The 17,770-nt window shown below is 47.8% G+C and overlaps 2 protein-coding genes across 4 annotated transcripts in view; one reads left to right on the top strand and one right to left on the bottom strand.

The window, feature by feature from the left end:
* Positions 1 to 11,579, top strand: part of SCRN1 (secernin 1) — a 58,820-nt gene extending 47,241 nt beyond the window's left edge. Inside the window, exons 7-8 of the mRNA XM_082631675.1 lie at positions 5,051 to 5,231; positions 7,552 to 11,579. Coding sequence (XP_082487801.1) covers positions 5,051 to 5,231; positions 7,552 to 7,710 — 340 coding nt within the window. The 3' untranslated portion in view covers positions 7,711 to 11,579. The remainder of the gene's footprint in view (positions 1 to 5,050; positions 5,232 to 7,551) is intronic.
* A 3,089-nt stretch (positions 11,580 to 14,668) lies between these two features.
* Positions 14,669 to 17,770, bottom strand: part of WIPF3 (WAS/WASL interacting protein family member 3) — an 88,131-nt gene continuing 85,029 nt past the window's right edge. For 2 of the 3 annotated variants that reach the window (XM_082633035.1, XM_082633034.1), the window contains exon 9: positions 16,917 to 17,434. In XM_082633035.1, coding sequence (XP_082489161.1) covers positions 17,411 to 17,434 — 24 coding nt within the window. In that variant the 3' untranslated portion in view covers positions 16,917 to 17,410. Of the gene's footprint in view, positions 15,294 to 16,916; positions 17,435 to 17,770 lie in introns of those variants that run through there. The other variant, XR_014295057.1, reaches the window with a different exon arrangement.

Here is a 17,770-nt window from a genome sequence, read left to right as displayed (position 1 = left end):
CCGCAGAAGGGATATATAAGGGTGAGTGGTAATGGGGGAAAATGACTTTAGATTTAGAAGATCTGAATTTACTTCTCCATCTGGCACGTATTAGGAATGTGCCTGTGGACAAAGCACTTAGCTTCTGTGAGCCTCAGTCATCTCTTCTGTGAAATGGTACAGAAGTTTTTGCCCTGCCTTGTTCACTGCTGCAGGGGTCCCCAACCAACCCCTGGTCTGCAGCCTGTTAGGAACCGGGCCACACAGCAGGAGGTGAGCGGCAGACGAGCGAGCGAAGCTTCATCTGTATTTACAGTCACTCCCCATCGCTCGCGTTACCGCCTGAGCCATCACCCCACACCCCACCGTCCGTGGAAAAATTGTCTTCCACGAAGCCAGTCCCTGGTGCCAAAAAGGTTGGGGACCGCTGCCCTGCTGTATCCCTAGTACTTAGACTAGTATCTGGATCTCAGCATTACACACATATTGAATGGATGAATGAATGAAATTCCATGAGAATTGAATGAAAGCACTTTGAAAATTATGATATATTGTAAAATGTTAGAGACTTTCATGATAATTTTGTTTTCCTTCCAAAGGAAGAAACAAATGAGAGGAAAACAGATTTTTTACACTGGCTTGGTGCATCCATCTCAAGGTTTTAGAAAGAAAAAAGGGACAGAGAAGGCAAAGATGCCTCCAGTGAAGTGCCTTTCTTGGCTGTGGCTCAGAGTGTCACCCAGGACTAAAATCCTGCAGACCCTGAGACCTTGCGAGCCCGTGCTGGCTTCGTGTCATCGGACTGTGTGCCGTGGCCCTTCGGTTTGTCTCAGTGAGAGCTGACGGGTGCAGTGGTGGGATTCCCTTTCATGTTGCTCATGGCTTTCTTTGTTTAATTGTCCTGCTCGAGGGTCCCCTTAGCGTAGCTCAGCCACCTTGAAACTTCCTCATTAACCAGCTACTGGGCCAAACTTCGCTGGTGGAAGCACTTCCTCTTTTGGGCCTATCGTCCTGTATTTGTGTCACACCACACCGTGGAGGGGCTGGGTGACCAGGGCGAGCTCTGGGTAACCAGGGCGAGCTCTGGGTTAGGGGGCTTCTCTGAAGGTCAGGCTGTGAGGCAGCTCTGAGGGTGGGGCAGAATCAGCTTCTGGAGCTCCCTGAGCTGTGTCCCGCCTGCATCTGAGCCACCCACGGGCTCCTCTGGGGGTTCTCGACATGGCTGATGAAGTGGGCACCGCCCTGGCTGGGTGGGCCTGGAGGGGTGGTCAGGACCCAGAGGGCAGCTCAGCTTTGCCGCTGGCTGGGCATGCGGCCTCGGCAAGTTGTTTCCTCTTTTTGGGCCATTAATTAGCATACATTTACTCAAGTGGCATTTAAGAAGCTACCATCTGAGGTTCAGTGTGGGAAGATGTCGGAGTATCTTCTCACCTATTTGGACTTTTAATGAGATTTTCTGTAAGGATTGGCAGGAAATAAGAACATTTGGAAACTGCTGAGTTATCCACGTTGCCCTTTTCTGGATATATAGACATAAATTATCAGGACTGAGTTATAGATAATTCCCACATCCTGGTATATTAGTATTATTGCAGTTTCTTATTGGCAGTAATTTTATTTATTCAATCTCAAAAAAACCCTTTAACCACCAGACACATCTATGGTTCATGTTTTTAGCAGCTGAGGATGCTGACTTCCTTATAGACTTTGGTAAAAAGCTCTTGGAGAGGTTTGGCTGCCTTAGAATATTATGGGAACCTCATCATATTACTTACTTATTTATTTTTAAAGTTAAAATGGATAGATGGGAAGGTTAAACATATGGTCCCTCCTGTCTTAGAAATGCTACCAGACACTCTCACTGATGTTAAAATGAGTGTGGAGTGGTTTGAAGTTCCATCACATAGAGGGCTCTGATTTTTACTCTGCTATTAGCCTGTATATTGGGTGCAGACGACCATGATTGTTCTTAGCATGAACTTCTTGAAGACACACATTCACAGGCCACATGACATAGAAAGAGAAATAACACAATAGCTTTAGAAGTTGAAAGGGACCGTAGAGATCGTTTCAGTCCAGTGAGAGACAGAGAGGGAAAGTGACGGGCCCCATAGTTGGTCAAAGGTGACAAGGGGACACACACCCCCATTCTGAGTCCCAGCCCAGTTCCCTGCCCCACTGTCATGAGGCAGGCAGACCTGGATGGTCGCTCAGCAAGACCAGCGCCATCCTTCTCCCTCACAGGGCCAGTGTCGGGATGGTCCTGAGCCTCATGGTAAGAAAAGCACTGAGGTTCCAGAAACTGAATGACAGATTTCCCAATGAAAACATCACTCCCACATGGCCTTTTTTTTTTTTTTTTTTTTTTTTTTTTTGCGGTACGCGGGCCTCTCACTGTTGTGGCCTCTCCCATTGCGGAGCACAGGCTCCGGACGTGCAGGCTCAGCGGCCATGGCTCACAGGCCCAGCCGCTCTGCCACATGTGGGATCTTCTCGGACTGGGGCACGAACCCGCGTCCCCTGCATCGGCAGGCGGACTCTCAACCACTGCGCCACCAGGGAAGCCCCCACATGGCCTTTTGAGGGGTAGAGAAAAGAGGTGCAGTGCGGGGGATTTTATGGTGTAGCATCACACGAGTGAACATCACCTGTGGCCTGGGGCCGGTGTAAAATGGGAGAACTCCTGTCCCAAGGAATCTGCTCAGCAGCCCGGGCTCAGCAGCTCTGCTGGACACTGCAGTTTCCCTGGCTCACCATGGCTAAGCCTGCACCCACCCCGCCTCCAAGCCCAAGAGCAGGGGATCCCCCGGCTCTGACCCTTTCTGCCTAGCACTGGGCCTGGGGAGGAGGTGTGAACTGTGCAGGTTCTGGGGTGCTTGGCAGGAGCCTGGGCCCAGTGTCCCTCAGGGGGTCTCAGCTCAGGCCAAGGAAGCTGCAGGTCATATTGCTGGAAGACGGTGTGTGTTGTGTGCACTGGCTTTTCAGGAAAAGTGCTGTCAGGCCCTGAAGGATAGGACACTTGCCTGCTGTGAGGCTGCTGTGTTGTCAGAGACCAGAGGGGCACAGAGGCAGTTAGTTCTGGATGTCTCTATGCTGGACTCCGCCCTCTTCCACCTCTTTCCCTCCCTCCCTCCCTCCCTCCCTCCCTCCTTCCTTCCTTCCCACTCTCCTCTCTCCCTCCCCATCCATTACCATCTGCCAGTGAACCCTCAAACTGCCCTTTTGCAGAGTCAACCAAATGACCAATTGGAGAATTCAACTTCATGTAATCAAAATTCTTTAGACGCTTTAAAATTGTGCATTAATTCCTTTCACTTTCAACAGTCACCCATTCAACATTCAGGAGAAGGGAAGAGGAGTGATGTATTTTCAGGAGGCCGTAGGAAGTGGCAATGTGTGTTCCCTCTGTATAAGGTAGCTCCCCTGCATCTTGGGGAGGGAAGTTCCTTGGGAGGACTCGGCCTTGTGGAATTAGGTCCAGCCCACATGCCTATGCCTTGTGCTTCACGGTAGATGGGCCCAGTCTCCTGCGTTTGCATCACCTGCAGAAAACAGCACTTATCCTTAACCTGTACCACCCACTTTGCCAGCTTTGGGAGCAACTGCTTTCAAGATTCAAATTAAATTAGGATGAGCCCGATCTTTCATGCTGTGATCAGGGTCTTTCTTCTTCACCTGAGCCCTTTTCCCTTGACAACCTCAGGGAACAAACCCAGGAGGTCACTGCTAGTTACTGTGGTCTCTGCTAGTTACTGTGGTCTCTGGTCATGCTCCTCAGACTTGGATGTCATCAATCCCCTGGGGACCTTAACAAGCAGGTTCTATTCACAGGACTGGGGCGGGGGGTGGGGATGGGGCGTGAGGGTGATGCTGACGCTCAAGTCCAAGGACACAGTTTGGGTACAAAGGTCATGGGTTTCCAGTTCTTTGCAGATTGTGGCATAGTGAAAAGGTTTGTGTGGCACACCGGCAAGGCTGCTAGGGCCACCTCAAGTCCAGGCATCTCGGGGCTGAGGGAATCAACCTCCCAGCTCACTTCTCACCCACTGGAGGCACCAGTTAAGAGGAAGTAACCCAAAACTGAGCCGTACACACGGGGTGTGGGTGTGTGTCTCATTCTCTCCAATTGTTATTGCAGGTGCCCGCGTGGTGTGATTGAAAACAGGCCACCCTCGGGGCCCAGAGGTGCCTGTGCTCTGCCAGGAGGACTGCTTTGATCCAGCCGTGTTCTTTCTGGGTGCAGAGCAGGGAGAGTGAGGCTCTCCCTCTAGTGTTACTGTCAGCTGTGGTCACCACAGACCCCGCTGGCCTGGGATCCCAAGATGCAGTTTCTTAGACACATGGCTGTTTTGGGGTGTGTGCGCGTCTAGGGGGATGTGTTGAAACGTCCCCAGGTATGCACAGGTGCGCGCGCGCGCGCACACACACACACACACACACAGCCGTGTCCCGTGAGACACCCCTCGTGGCAAAAGAGCTGAATCAGAGTTCTTGCGTTAGCCGCCTACTATCCCCTCAGCCTCACTCTCACACAACCAGACTTCTGTCCTCTGTGGTGTGCCCTCTCTGGGGCCCCGGGATGCTTTCTTTGTCATCTGTCTTAATCTGTCCCACCTTGAGTCTGTCAGAGATATTCCAAACATTTTCAAATAAGGTAGAACCTAAAAAAAAATGGTTGAGGTCTCAGACCCTGCCTTTCCAGGAGGCCCCTTTCCACAGAGCACGGTGGAGAAAGACCAGCTCAAATCGGTGGCCCACTGCACCCTTTCCTCAAAACACTGTGTCTCTTTGCCTTCTTTCATGTGACTGAAAGGGGCTCTTAAATGGCCTTCCTAGAACAAAGCCAGTCTGTTTTGATGTCTCCTCGCTGCAAATAGACGAATTTGCAGCTTATAAACGGCAGTTAGTTCTACTAAAATAGTTACTAAGATATGCAGTTGGGTCCCTCCCGGCAGGCACCCGCCTGCCACCGTGAGCTGGCCCCGGAGATGTTTGCTGAAGGAAAGGGCAGCCTCTGGTGTCCTCGAGCCCCAGGCTCGGTTTGGCTGAAGTACCTCTCCTTTCTCTCCAGGTCCATATTCAAGCCTTTCATCTTTGTCGACGATGTAAAACTCGTCCCCAAAGCACAGTCTCCCTGTTTCGGAGACGATGACCCTGCCAGAAAGGAGCCTCGGTTCCAGGAGAAGCCAGACCGCCGCCACGAGCTGTACAAGGCCCATGAGTGGGCCCGGGCGGTCCTGGAGAGTGACGAGGTGAGCCTGGCTGTGAGCCCCGGGCGCGGGCGGGGTCCCTAGAAAGGAGGCAGGACAGCGGTGAACAAGCTCGTCCTCTTCCTCCTCTCCAGCAAGTCTGCTTCCAGAAACCCAGGCTCCCGGGGCCCCTGCTAGAATGCTGGTGGTAGTTGTTCCTCCCAGCCTCTTGAAACCCAGTGAAACCAAGCCTCTGCTTTTGATGTTATTCTAGAACTCAGTGGGCTAAGAATCTCCCTCTTTTACTTACTGTTCACCTGCAGATAACAGAAACGTGCAGTACTAGTCAGGAGAACTGCTTTTCTGTTGTCGAAAATTCTTTGTATACTTTTAGGGGTAAAAATGTGTACGTAAGGGCAGCACTTTAAAGATGCAATCATGTTGTTTTTTAACAAAGTTCTGAAGACGGTTGGTGGTGATGGTTGCACAGCAATGTGAATGTCTTTATGCCACTGAACTGTACACTTAAAAATGGTTAAAATGGTAAATTTTGTTATGTATATTTTTTCATACAAAAAAGTTTTTTAAAAGTCTCTAGTTTTTTTTTTTTTTTTTTTTGCGTTACGCGGGCCTCTCACTGTTGTGGCCTCTCCCGTTGCGGAGCACAGGCTCCGGACGCGCAGGCTCAGCGGCCATGGCTCACGGGCCCAGCTGCTCCGCGGCATGTGGGATCTTCCTGGACCGGGGCACGAACCCGTGTCCCCTGCATCGGCAGGCGGACTCTCAACCACTGCGCCACCAGGGAAGCCCAAGTCTCTAGTTTTAAAATAGTTATTCTTCAAAGTGCAGCCCTCCCTCCTCCACCCAAAGTTCTGATTAATAAAGTTACAAGACATCAATTCAAACAAGACAAACACTCAATATGTGCCCAGAGCAACCCTTAGTGGTGGACTTTCATATAAAATCCAAGCCTCTATGTTGCTGAAGGAAGAAGGAAGGAACATGGTTGTTAGATGTTCATCTGCTTCCCAAGCATTTATTCAACAACTTGTAAGGGTCCAATTTGTCCTGAAGAAAGTGACATCTTATAAGTAAATTGGTGCGTGCATTTTGCGTGGACTGGGTGAGCTTATTTTCTCACATCCAGCGTGGTGGACCCTCTAAAAAGGATAGCAAGAAAGGAGAGCAGTAAATCCAAGTGAATTCAGAAAGTATCTCTGAGAAGGGTAGTCTCACTATTTATAGAACTTGCTCTTCTGTGCCCCAGAAATGACCATTCTGACGTGTAAAAGTCGCAGTTATTGGACATTGGCCCTCCCTGCCAGACATTCCCCTGGAACCAGGAATGCTCCCGCTGCATTACACAGAGTTCTGTCCAGGGCTGTCCTCCCTGCCTGCTGACAGTGCATGTTTTCTAGGTGGATCACAGTAAGCCGAAGCAGGGGAAAATGTCACTCCCTGGTGCACGGTTTTGTGGATATTTGGCAAACGAAGGCAGGGGTAGAAAGGGCCGTGTGTTCTGAAGTATCCTACACAAAATTTCAAAGAGATGAGACTGATGAGGCTGGGTGGACTTTGAAATTTGGCAGTGACCCTTGGTTTGAGTTAAGGCAGCACTAGGAAGTGGTTGATGGGTGGTGACAGCGGCTTCTCTGTTCAGGGACTAATTGGGCAAATAAAAGCTTATTGTCATCCACTGTATGTAAATGAGTGACTGCCACTTGGAAGAAGAGATGCCACCCCCTCAGAAAAAAAGTAAGTTGGGGATAGACGGCCATGTGATTATTCATTGATCCATTTATTCTTTCAAGAGACATTGGGAGTGCCTCCTCTGTCCCAGGCAGGAGGATAGAGATAAGCCTGGGTCTCCCTCCCTGGGAGATCGTGGTCTAATGGGGGACACAGGTAAGTAGACAGACCATCGCAAGACAGAAAGAGAACAACCCTGGCAGAAGGAAAGGGATTGGATGGGGGGAGCCTAGAGGAAAGGCGTTCACGGAAGCCTGAAGGTGGGCGCAAGCTGATTGAGTGTTGAGGCGAGCAGGGTTGCCTGTGCTGTGGGGAGAAAGAGTATCATGGGCTGGAGGAATGCAGCTAATTTGGTCTGGCTGAAGAGCAAGGTGATGCGGGAGGCGTGGCAAAGGCGAGGCACGAGCCTCGGTATGTTACAAAGGGCCTTTCCTTTCCCAACTTCACTCAGGAGTCTGGATTTTTATCCTGAAGGCAAGAACTCCAAGCAAAGCAGTGACATCACCACACCTGCATCTTAGAACCATCCCCGTGGCAGTCCCGCGGGGAGCAGATTGAATGGGGTGGGGGGCAGGCCCTCCAGGGGGCTTTCAGTGTCCATTGCAATGACCCCCGCTGTTTTTGTCCTTCTCAGGAGCAAGGTCAAAAGCTGAGGAAGACGATGCTGGAACTAGAGAAGCAAGGCCTGGAAGCCATGGAGGAAATCCTGACCAGCAGTGATCCCCTGGACCCCACCGAAGTGGGAGATCTCTTCTATGACTGTGTTGACACGGAGATTAAGTTCTTTAAGTGAAGTAAGCATTCCCTTTCCCCTTCTTATTTAAAATTTCCCACCTTACTAAATTACCAGCAAAACAAACCGCTCTCCTGTCCGAGTAAAATGAGAAAGTTCAGATGTGTTAACGTCACACTGTTCCCTAGTGTTCTGGCTCGGATCTCACAACGCCCCCTTCTTCTGCAACATAGATCCCCTCCTTCTGCAGTGTAACATGTATCCCATTTGCCTGTTGTGCGATTGTATGACTGATTGTGGATTTTAAGCTGCTCTTATTGTGTTTCAGTGACAATGGACACATTAGCCTTTTCATGGGAGGACTAGAGTCCATCAAGCCTTGAAAGACAGGCTCCACTGCCCCGAGTTTGAGGGGAAGGCAAAATCTTTTGAAGTCTTACTCTTTCTCTCAGTAGTGGTTTCTTTCTGGTTAACAAAAGGCATTTCTTTGGCCCAGGGCTCTTGTGTGTGTGCTTGAGGGAGGCTTCCTGGCCTGGCCTCCCTTCTGCTGAGCGCAGGCCTGTAATGCAGAATGTCTCCAGCTGTGTCTTCTGAGAGACAAAACAAGTGGGAAGGAATAAAGGGGGCTCCTCTGCAGGCCCAGCTCCATCCCAATGATTCCTGTGATCTGAAAGAACCTGCGCACTGCCTCGTGTGCGGTGGACCCGCAGACAGCTTCCACGTGCCGTGCGAGCTGGAAGCTACCCACTGTAGAGATTCAGAGGCAGCTGTGCATGACGACGCTGGATCGCGGCGCGGCTCTCCCATGAGGCACGGGGCTCTCCCTGCACGGCTGCTCACCCGCCGCACGGATGTGCATATGTCTAGAAATGATTCTGGGCCTGGTTACCGCCGTCTAGTTTAGGATTAATTAAATGGCCCTGTGGCAGAAGTTCCACCCCATGAAGCTGCAAATTTCTCAGCTAATGAGGGAAAGAAAAGGAGAAACTCTTGGCTGTTTAGATTCCAGTTGAAGTAGCTGGAATCTGAGCAGCCATTCCATTATCTCAGCAGAGACTTTAATTAAACTGATTTGTTTCCCATGTTGTGGGCGCATGAAGGATTTGACTTACCAGCAGAGCCCAGGAAAGCATGTGAGGAAGACCAGATGGGCCCAGCATGGGGAAGACAGAGGGCAGGAAGGGGACAGATGGATGGAGAAGCATTCGGCTCCACGGTGAGTCCTACCCAGCCTGTTATATCCCCCAAAGCTGTGGAGGAAGCACCTGGCTTTCCCTAGTCCTCCCTTTATTCCTCTCGCCCTGCATGGCCCCTTAGCTGCCTTCAGACCGGTAGCTGAAGTGGGCAGGTGCTGGTGGGGGCCGGGGGGCTTACTTCCAGCCACTGAAACTCTCCACCACTCTTAACATGGAAGGGGGCAGAGATGCTGAGGAGAAGTGTGTGTGTTAATACAGCACTGGGAGAGAGGACAGCGGCTTCATTATGCAGCCTCACCTGTCCCATGTGGGCCTAATCACCTTCATCACTGACAGGCCTTTCCAAATGGAAATACTGTGAGTGTCAGTAATCTTGGACGTGACTTCAAGTTAGTGACTCCTTGTCAGCTGCAGTGTATCATATGCCGTGAGAGCTGGAAGGGACTTGGGCCCCCATACACAGATGTGGACACTGAGGGTCACAGGTTTTACTGGAACAAATCCTTTTTTCTACCAACTCCCCTGTAAGGGTGTAAGCATAAGAGCACCGTGAGCTTTCTGCCCAGCAGTTTTGCAAATTCTGTATGTAAAATCACTAACTACAAGTGGTGAGAGGTGGGAGGAATATTTGTGCTGACAAAGTTAACAGCAGCTGTTCACGGTGACTTGTGGTTGCTGAGTTTTGTCGGGGTTTGGCCTGGGCTCTCACTGTGGGTGAACTTAGGGTGTCCTCTTAGGCGGCGCAGCCACTCTGAGAGCGTGTCTACAGCTGCTGAGTGGGGAAGGGTGAGGCTTGGGGATGACATATGTACCTCATCCCCTCCCAAGCCCACCTGCTGAGTGGTTATTTAAAACAAGATAGTGCAGAAAGCCACTCTAAAATTTCACCACGTGGAATCCTCTCCCCCTATTATGGAAATATTTCATCAGACCTGGTATGTCTGAGATACCCAGGGTGATGAGGGGTTTGACCAAAAGAAGTCTAGTGAGAATAAATTACAGAGAGGCCTGCTTTCATTATTATAGGCCAAGCAAAGGTCACAGATAACCCAGCCAGACTTATGCTATTACCCAGCCATTGTGCAGTGGGAAACATAATGGCCACTTCTGTTAGGGACATTGACCTTATTCCAGCAACCCAAAGAAGGGCCAACTCTGAGAGATGTCTTGGCTGACGCTATACATCACAATTGTGATGCCACTGTCTTACCACTAGAGGGTGGGGCAGTCCTTTCGTGGCAGAAGTTAAAAGGGGCTGGGATGCTTCCATCAGGCTGTACAGAGATGTTCCATGTACAGTTAAGACCTGAGTAATAGCGGTGGACAGATTCCTTGTGCATTGGGATGCGAGGGGAAAGACAGGAAGAGAGCAAAGAGCCTGCTGATGTGGCTATACTCACTTCTAGTGACATATTAACAGCCTGAAACATGTAGTTGGATTTTGAGTACGCCATTGCTGGGGGGATGTTTGTTTTTAAATGCTCCTAACAGACTCTGCTTTTGAAAAATGCTTATCATTACGTGGACAATTTCTTGACCAGGGATTGCTTTTCTAAAGGCAGTATGGGGAAAATGAATATTCAAGATGAACTATGAAAATAATGTTTAAAGGTTGGCGTGTAAATAGCTTCCTAAAATACCATTTGTGTATCCATTAAGACCTGGGGGAGGGGGAGGGGGCTGTGTATGCCTTGTGCAGAAAGAAGACATGGCCGTGAAGGACAGACTCTCTCCCCTATCCCCGCGCCCCATAATCAAACATAAGCTAGTTAGTCTTGGCTAGTAGCTGGGATTTACCACTCATACTCTGAGGAGGGGCACAAGCTCCAATAAAAGTAAATTAGCAAAGCAGAAGTAGTACTCTTTCATCCTTGGAGGTGGTTTGGAGTTTTAGGTAGAATAAGGATATACTTGAAATTATGGTAATTCTTTAGTGCCCAATAACATAAGAAGACAGTGTTATTGTTAGGAAGTCTTTCTTATAAGCTGTCTAATAGAGAAGGTGTATGCCTATTAGATATTAGCAGTGAAGTTCCTTCACTACTGGGTGGATTATTAGGTATAAAAAATAATTATCAACCAGGCAAACTACTTTGCTTCCTGATGTCATCCCACATGGGTCCAGGTGTTACACAGCTCTGCGCAGCCCAGCAGGAAAGCCAGGTGGGACCAGTGTGTCTGTTATGAATGCACTAACTGCATTCTTGACTGAGGAGCAGTCAAGTCATTCCTGGGGAAGGTCTTCAGCTGAGCTCTCAGCTCTTGGGAGGAAGGAGGGAGGGGAACCCCCTGAGCCGGCCTTTCTCGAGTGGAGGGGGAGGGGCGGCAGGTCACGTGCACCAGCTGACCCAGCAGTGCCTGTGCTTCCCTGTAGCCCTGGCATTTCATTCCATAGGGTCCTAGGTCCCAACTTCCCCTCCTACGGTTTGTGTCAAATGTGCTTTATCTGATTGAATCCAAACATCCCGAGATGTCACATGCCGATTTCTTGTGGGGATGAATATGTACATGTTTGCAGTCATGTTGTGAGAAGTCAGATGTGTGAGCTGGAGAATGCTAGGGGCAGGGAATAATAAAAAGGAAAACCTTTCTGCTTCCTGCAGTGGGAACTGACCGTGTAGTCTTAATAGCCTTTTGTACACATATCTACAAACCAGATAACTTCCCCAACCAGTGCTTGCCTTTGGAATTGTCTCTAAATACATCAAGCATACAATAAAAAAAATACTGAAATTAATGTCTCTTGGCCTCTTCTATCTTGTGTTTCATTAATAGACGTGGGCATTGGCCACAACATAGAAAATATATGAAGGGGGATATACTTTATGACTGGAATCTTCGGAAAACCCAACCATTCAGCGTTTTCTCCATTTATCCATTCTGTGGATAAATTCACTCTTTAAAAATAAACACAAAACCATGATATACCACCTCACACCCATCCAGGTGGTTACTATAAAAAAAAAAAAACAGAAAATAAGTGTTGTTGAGGATATGGAGAATTTGTAACCCTTGTGCACTGTCGATGGGAATATAAAATGGTGCAGCTGATATGGAAAACAGTATGGAGGTTCCTCAAAGAAAGAATTAAAAATAGAATTAGCATATAAGCCAGCAATTTTGAGTATATACCCAAAAGAACTGAAGGCAGAGTCTCAGATATTTTTACACCCATGTTCATACCAGCATTATTTACAATAAGCAAAAGGTGGAAGCAAGCCAAGTCTCCGTCAATGAACGAATGGATAAACAAAATGTAGTATATCCAAGCAACGGAATATTCAGCCTTAAAAAGGAAGGAAATTCTGACACATGCTACAACATAAATGAACCTTGAGGACATTATAAGTGAAATAAGCCACTCTCAAAAAGTCAAATATTATTTGATTCCACTTTTATGGGGTACCCAGAGTAGTCAGTCTCATAGAGGCAGAAAGTAGAATGGTGGTTGCCAGGGGCTAGGGGGGAAGGGGAATGGGGAGTTACTGTTTAAGGGGTACAGAGTTTAAGTTTTGCAAGATGATAAAAGAGTTCTGGAGACTGGTCACACAACACTGTGAACGTACTTAACACGACTGATCTGTACCCTTAAAAATGGTAAATTTTATGTTTATGTGTATTTTACCAAATTTTAAAAAATCATCAGAATGGCTGGTGCCATCTATGCTGAGCACCTTTATTTTAAAGCCATAGAAGCTCCACTAGAGGAAAGGGTGCCACTTAAGAAAAGCCAGCTCTTCCCACTCTTGTGACCTAGAAATGCCAGATTGCTTCCATGATTTTGTCTCCACGTGACAGGCAAAATGCAACTGAATGTCTTGTTCATGAAAATAGGACTTAGTTACCAGCAACGTGACCTGTGTCAAGGTCAGAGTAGATGATGGCTCCATTTACATGACAAGGAACTGCTGACTCTTTAAACTTTATTCTCAGCTCTTTTTTCACAAACTGTAAACTCCTGCAAAGCTCCAAGGTAACACAGCATGTATCTGTTTGCTAGGGCTGCCATAACAAAGGACCACAAACTGGGTTGATTAAACAACAGGGATTTATTATCTCACAGTTCTGGAGGCTAGAAGTCCAAGATCAAGGTGTTGGCAGGGTTGGTTCCTCCTGAGGGCTGTGAGGGAGATTCTGTCCCATGCCTCTCACCTAGCTTCTGATGGTTTGCTGGCAATCGTCAGCATTTCTTGGCTTGCAGAAGCATCACCCTAATCTCTCTTTTCGTCTTAATATAGCATCTCCCTGTGTATGTGTCTGTGTCTAAACTTCCCCTTTTTATAAGGACACCAGTCATATAGGGTGGATTAGGGGTCCACCCTACCTCAGTAGGACCTCATCTTAACTTACATCTGCAACTCTATTCCCAAATAAGGCTACTTTCTGAGGTATGGGGTTAGGACTTCAAAATATGCATTTTTGGAGGACACAATTCAGTTCCTAACAGAGCAGGTTCATGAAGGATGCCAAGCCTCCTGGGGCACAGTCTGAGAACCTGGAACATGCTTCTGGAGTCCATAGCCCTTCCCATTAAGTTGCTCCCCTCACCCCTCTAGGCACCACCTCTCCCACCCGGAACTCCATCAGGGGTGCCTAGAACTATGGCCACTTCACCTACCTCTACAGTCAATGGCTTTAAAGTCCATCCTCCACTTTGTCGATTATCTCGGGCCATTGCTTTTTTTCTCCACTCAGATGGGCCCTTTTGGTCATGAAAAAGCTTATCTGTGCCTCTACTAATAAAACAGCAGATAAAACAAGTCAGGTCCTTAACTAATTCAGATGCAAAGTGTGTAGCAGCTAACTTTGAAATTACTTTCTAGATGAGATTTATTTCAGGAGCATCTATGAATTTTAATTACTGCTCTCTCCTTGTTACCCAACAGCAGAGCTAGTGATCTGAGCAGCTCAGTGAATATCTGAATGGAATGCCTGGAATGCAGCCATTGAGAGCTCTTGTGTGTGACTGAATGTATAATAAGCAAACCGCTTGTACCCTGGAGAGAGAGAGAGTGTGTGTGTGTGTGTGTGTGTGTGTGTGTGTGTGTGTGTGCGTGCGCGCGTGCATGCGTGCACTGATACCTCGGTCTCCTATGACCCCAGGGTTAAAGGCTAGCCCAGGGGTTATGTTACTCCATCTTCACCACTATATGCTTAGATACATATCTATACCCCCATTTTACAGATGAGGAAACTGAGGCATAGACTGGCTAAAATTGTTACTTCCCTAAACTTGTAAGATGCAAAATCGAGATTCAGATCTATGTTTTCCCTTAAGCCAACTTACCTATCAGGTAAACCTCATCTCCCCTGTACCTGAAGACACTATAATAGAGATGGAGATGATTACTGTTCCATATAGGAGAGTTTTTGAGGGTTTGCTTAGTTGAGGTGGCAGTGCTAAGTGCACTTTAGGTTGAAAGCTGTTCCATTTTAACACAAGTCAGCGTAATTTGTAAACAATACTCTGCCCATTTGATTTTAATAAAACTGAGTAAATATAGTGTTATCTACTTTTTACAGAATGCATTTGAGAAAGTTTTTCCCTTGGTTGGTTTTCCCAAATACCCATTTGTTTAGTTAGCTACAAAAGCCAGGAGAACATTCTGTAGTTTAGTTAGAAATTTCAGCTCCAAAAAGAAAGGCCCCATCTCTAACACAGAATGTTACAGGAAGTGTTGGGTCCTGTGTCAGTAACCTGTATGAGCCCTTCTAATCCTTAAAAATGGCTGGCTTGGGTTGGTGCTGGTGACCATCGTTAGGCTTTAACGAGTGAATGGCTAGAAGCGTTCCCACTTATTAAAGTTTATTAGGTACAAAGAAATGAATCTGCAGAGGGAACATCAATAAATATAAAATACACGTGAAACACTGGGGGAGTCACAGACCACAGCGCCAGCAAGAATACGCGAGGATGGGAGGGGCGCTACATTTGAGTTTGTGGTCTAGGGGTGAAGGCTTTGTCCTGCCGGAGGCAGGCACCGCGAAAGTTCAAAGGGCGAGAATTCAGTGATGGGTCTGGAGGAGGGATGTGATCCCAGGTTCCTGAAATTTCTCCCTATCTTTGGTTTCTCCTCATTCCTTCCCTCTGTCCTTGAATGGTTTTATTTTGAATTTCCATCCCAGAGGTGCAGAACATTAATGTGTAAACACCTCATCAGGGCAGGCAGTCTACTCTGAAGGTGGAACAGCCTTGGTCTAGCACCTCCTTAATCATGATCATTAAAACCCTTGTAATTATTCTGTACACCTGAGAGAGAGGTGGAGTGGATACTGTAATAAACAGAAGTTCTGACCTTCTGGAAACCTTGCAGAACAAAAAAAACAAATCAGGTATGCCCATAGCTGATGACCTGCAAAAGCTTCTTTTCCATTGATTTAGCTGTTACAACTTGGCATGACTTATTCCCCAGGGAAGGTAACTTGACCTCGCTCAGTGGCTTCTGTCTGGAATGAGAAAGCATAACAGTGATGGAGGACACCATCTTAGTCTCCACTCCAGACAGCAGCTAGGTGGGTGTAGTATCATGTTTGCCAAAACACTCCTAACGGTCTACCTTTCGTGGATGGTGTGTTCCGGGCATTACATCCTTGAGGTGTGAGTGCATGAATGGGCTATTTCAAAGTAAACTTATTTTTCACTGCTCTTCCCACTTCTGCCTCCCTGATTTCCTTTAATCTGCAGCTATTTTGAGCACAGACGAGGGATCAGTCTGTTTCCTCCTATTTTCTCTCCTTCCTCTGTCACAGCTTTTCCACCAAGGATGGGGTCATGCACCAAGCAAAAACACACTGCCATTCCCTTGCCAGCTCCAGAAAAAGGGTGTGAGAGGAGCGGTCACAGGTCACAGCCCGTCCTGAGCCGGTCCATAGTCAGGGCTGGCTGAACTCACACACTTCTCCCCACCTAGAGAGGTGCCACCACAGGGACTAGGGGACTCTCAGACCAATTAGTTTCTCTTGGGCTCAGAAGGCAGCTAGGATTTGCCTGATGGGTGGCTCCAGGTTCCCTAAGGGTGGGCATGGGGCACTGATATTTGAGGCAGATATTTCAGAAAACATTTCAGTCTGTACTTTTCCGTGTCATGTTTTTCACGAAAACCCTGCACTCAGGGGAGGAAAAAAAAGAGCTCTGAGACAGAATTAGGAATTTACTCATGATGACTTACACAGGTTTCTAACTTGCAGGGAAAATACTGAAATCTCATACAGCTCACCTCAGCTTGTCCACCAGGATGAGGCTGGGAACGTGGAGGGACAGGAGGAGCGTCATGCAGACTTGGGCACGAGGGGCAATGTAAACAGTAAGCGCATTGGCTACTTGCAGGATCATTCAGATACAAAAGGGGCCCTGCTCTATTCACAATAGCCCAGAGATGGAAACAACCTAACTGTCCATCATCGGATGAATGGATAAAGAAGATGTGGCACATATATACAATGGAATATTACTCAGCCATAAAAAGAAATGAAATTGAGCTATTTGTAGTGAGGTGGATAGACCTAGAGTCTGTCATACAGAGTGAAGTAAGTCAGAAAGAGAAAGACAAATACCGTATGCTAACACATATATATGGAATTTAAGAAAAAAAAATGTCATGAAGAACCTAGGGGTAAAATAGGAATAAAGACACAGACCTACTAGAGAATGGACTTGAGGATATGGGGAGCGGGAAGGGTAAGCTGTGACAAAGCGAGAGAGAGGCATGGACATATATACACTACCAAACGTAAGGTAGATAGCTAGTGGGACGCAGCCGCATAGCACAGGGAGATCAGCTCGGTGCTTTGTGACCGCCTGGAGGGGTGGGATAGGGAGGGTGGGAGGGAGGGAGACGCAAGAGGGAAGGGATGTATATGTATGACTGATTCACTTTGTTATAAAGCAGAAACTAATAGAAAAAAAGGGGGGGCCCTGTGGTCGGCCTTGGAGAGGCCAAACCCGCTCTTGCCTTTGATTTGTGTTATGTTTACGTTAGGCAGCAAAAGAATCCCTGTACTGCAAGACGGGAACGAGACGTGGCATCTCGTTCACTGGAGGCCTTGTGGCATCGTCTGGGTGTGGCGACACATTACTCTCTCTGAGCCGCATCATTTATAAGGCATTATCTGGTTTGATTTTGCAGTTTGTGTGATGAGACTAGAAAATCATGCCAATAAGAAGCTGTTGTTGATACTATGACTTTGGGAAGCTAAGGAATCTTCTAAAAATGGTTCCGAATCTAGGGAGGGCCAGCCTGCACGCGTATTTATAGTCATGGAATGGACACTCTGTGGTGGGGACAGGACTCTCATCTGTGCTGACAGATGAATGCCAAGATGCATTTTAAACAATGGAGAAATGATGTGTGTGTTTTTTAAATTACTGAAATAAAAATCGACTATAATACTGATTTAAAGCCTGTGCAAATCACGTATTTACAATAAATAAATGCTCCATGCAGAGCCTTTATGTCAACTGAATTACAACTTGAGAATGGTGAGGTCTGACGTTCTCCTGGGGATGTCCACCCCGCCATATGGACCCCCAGGTAGCTCACAGGACGTTGGCTTCATCTGTCTTCTCACCGGAGTGTCTTTAGGGATAACTGTGGAAACACGACAGTGTTATCAGGTGGGGTCAGAAGACTCACAGCACATAAATGACACACGCTGGGGCCGGGCAGTGAAGCTTTCCCTCATGCATGCAAGGCTGCCAGGGTCTGATGGTCCCATCATACGTAAGGTGTTGATTTTCACCCAGGAGGTCGTGGGTGGAAAAGGAATGAAATTGTAGCTTGTGGCAGGTGGGGACCTAATCCCATCAAAAATATTTAAGGGATCAAGCACCAGCAGACTCACTTGACGGGAAGCTCAAGAAAAGCAAAGAACTTGGTGGCGATCCCAAGACAAGGCAACGGAAAACAGAGAAAGGGTCCCAGGCT

The sequence above is a fragment of the Mesoplodon mirus genome (genome assembly GCF_964341445.2).
Source record: "Mesoplodon mirus genome assembly, chromosome: 9".
Taxonomy (NCBI): Eukaryota; Metazoa; Chordata; class Mammalia; order Artiodactyla; family Ziphiidae; genus Mesoplodon; species Mesoplodon mirus.
Note: the sequence above shows the minus strand (reverse complement) of the source record. Positions and strands in the feature narration are given on the sequence as shown.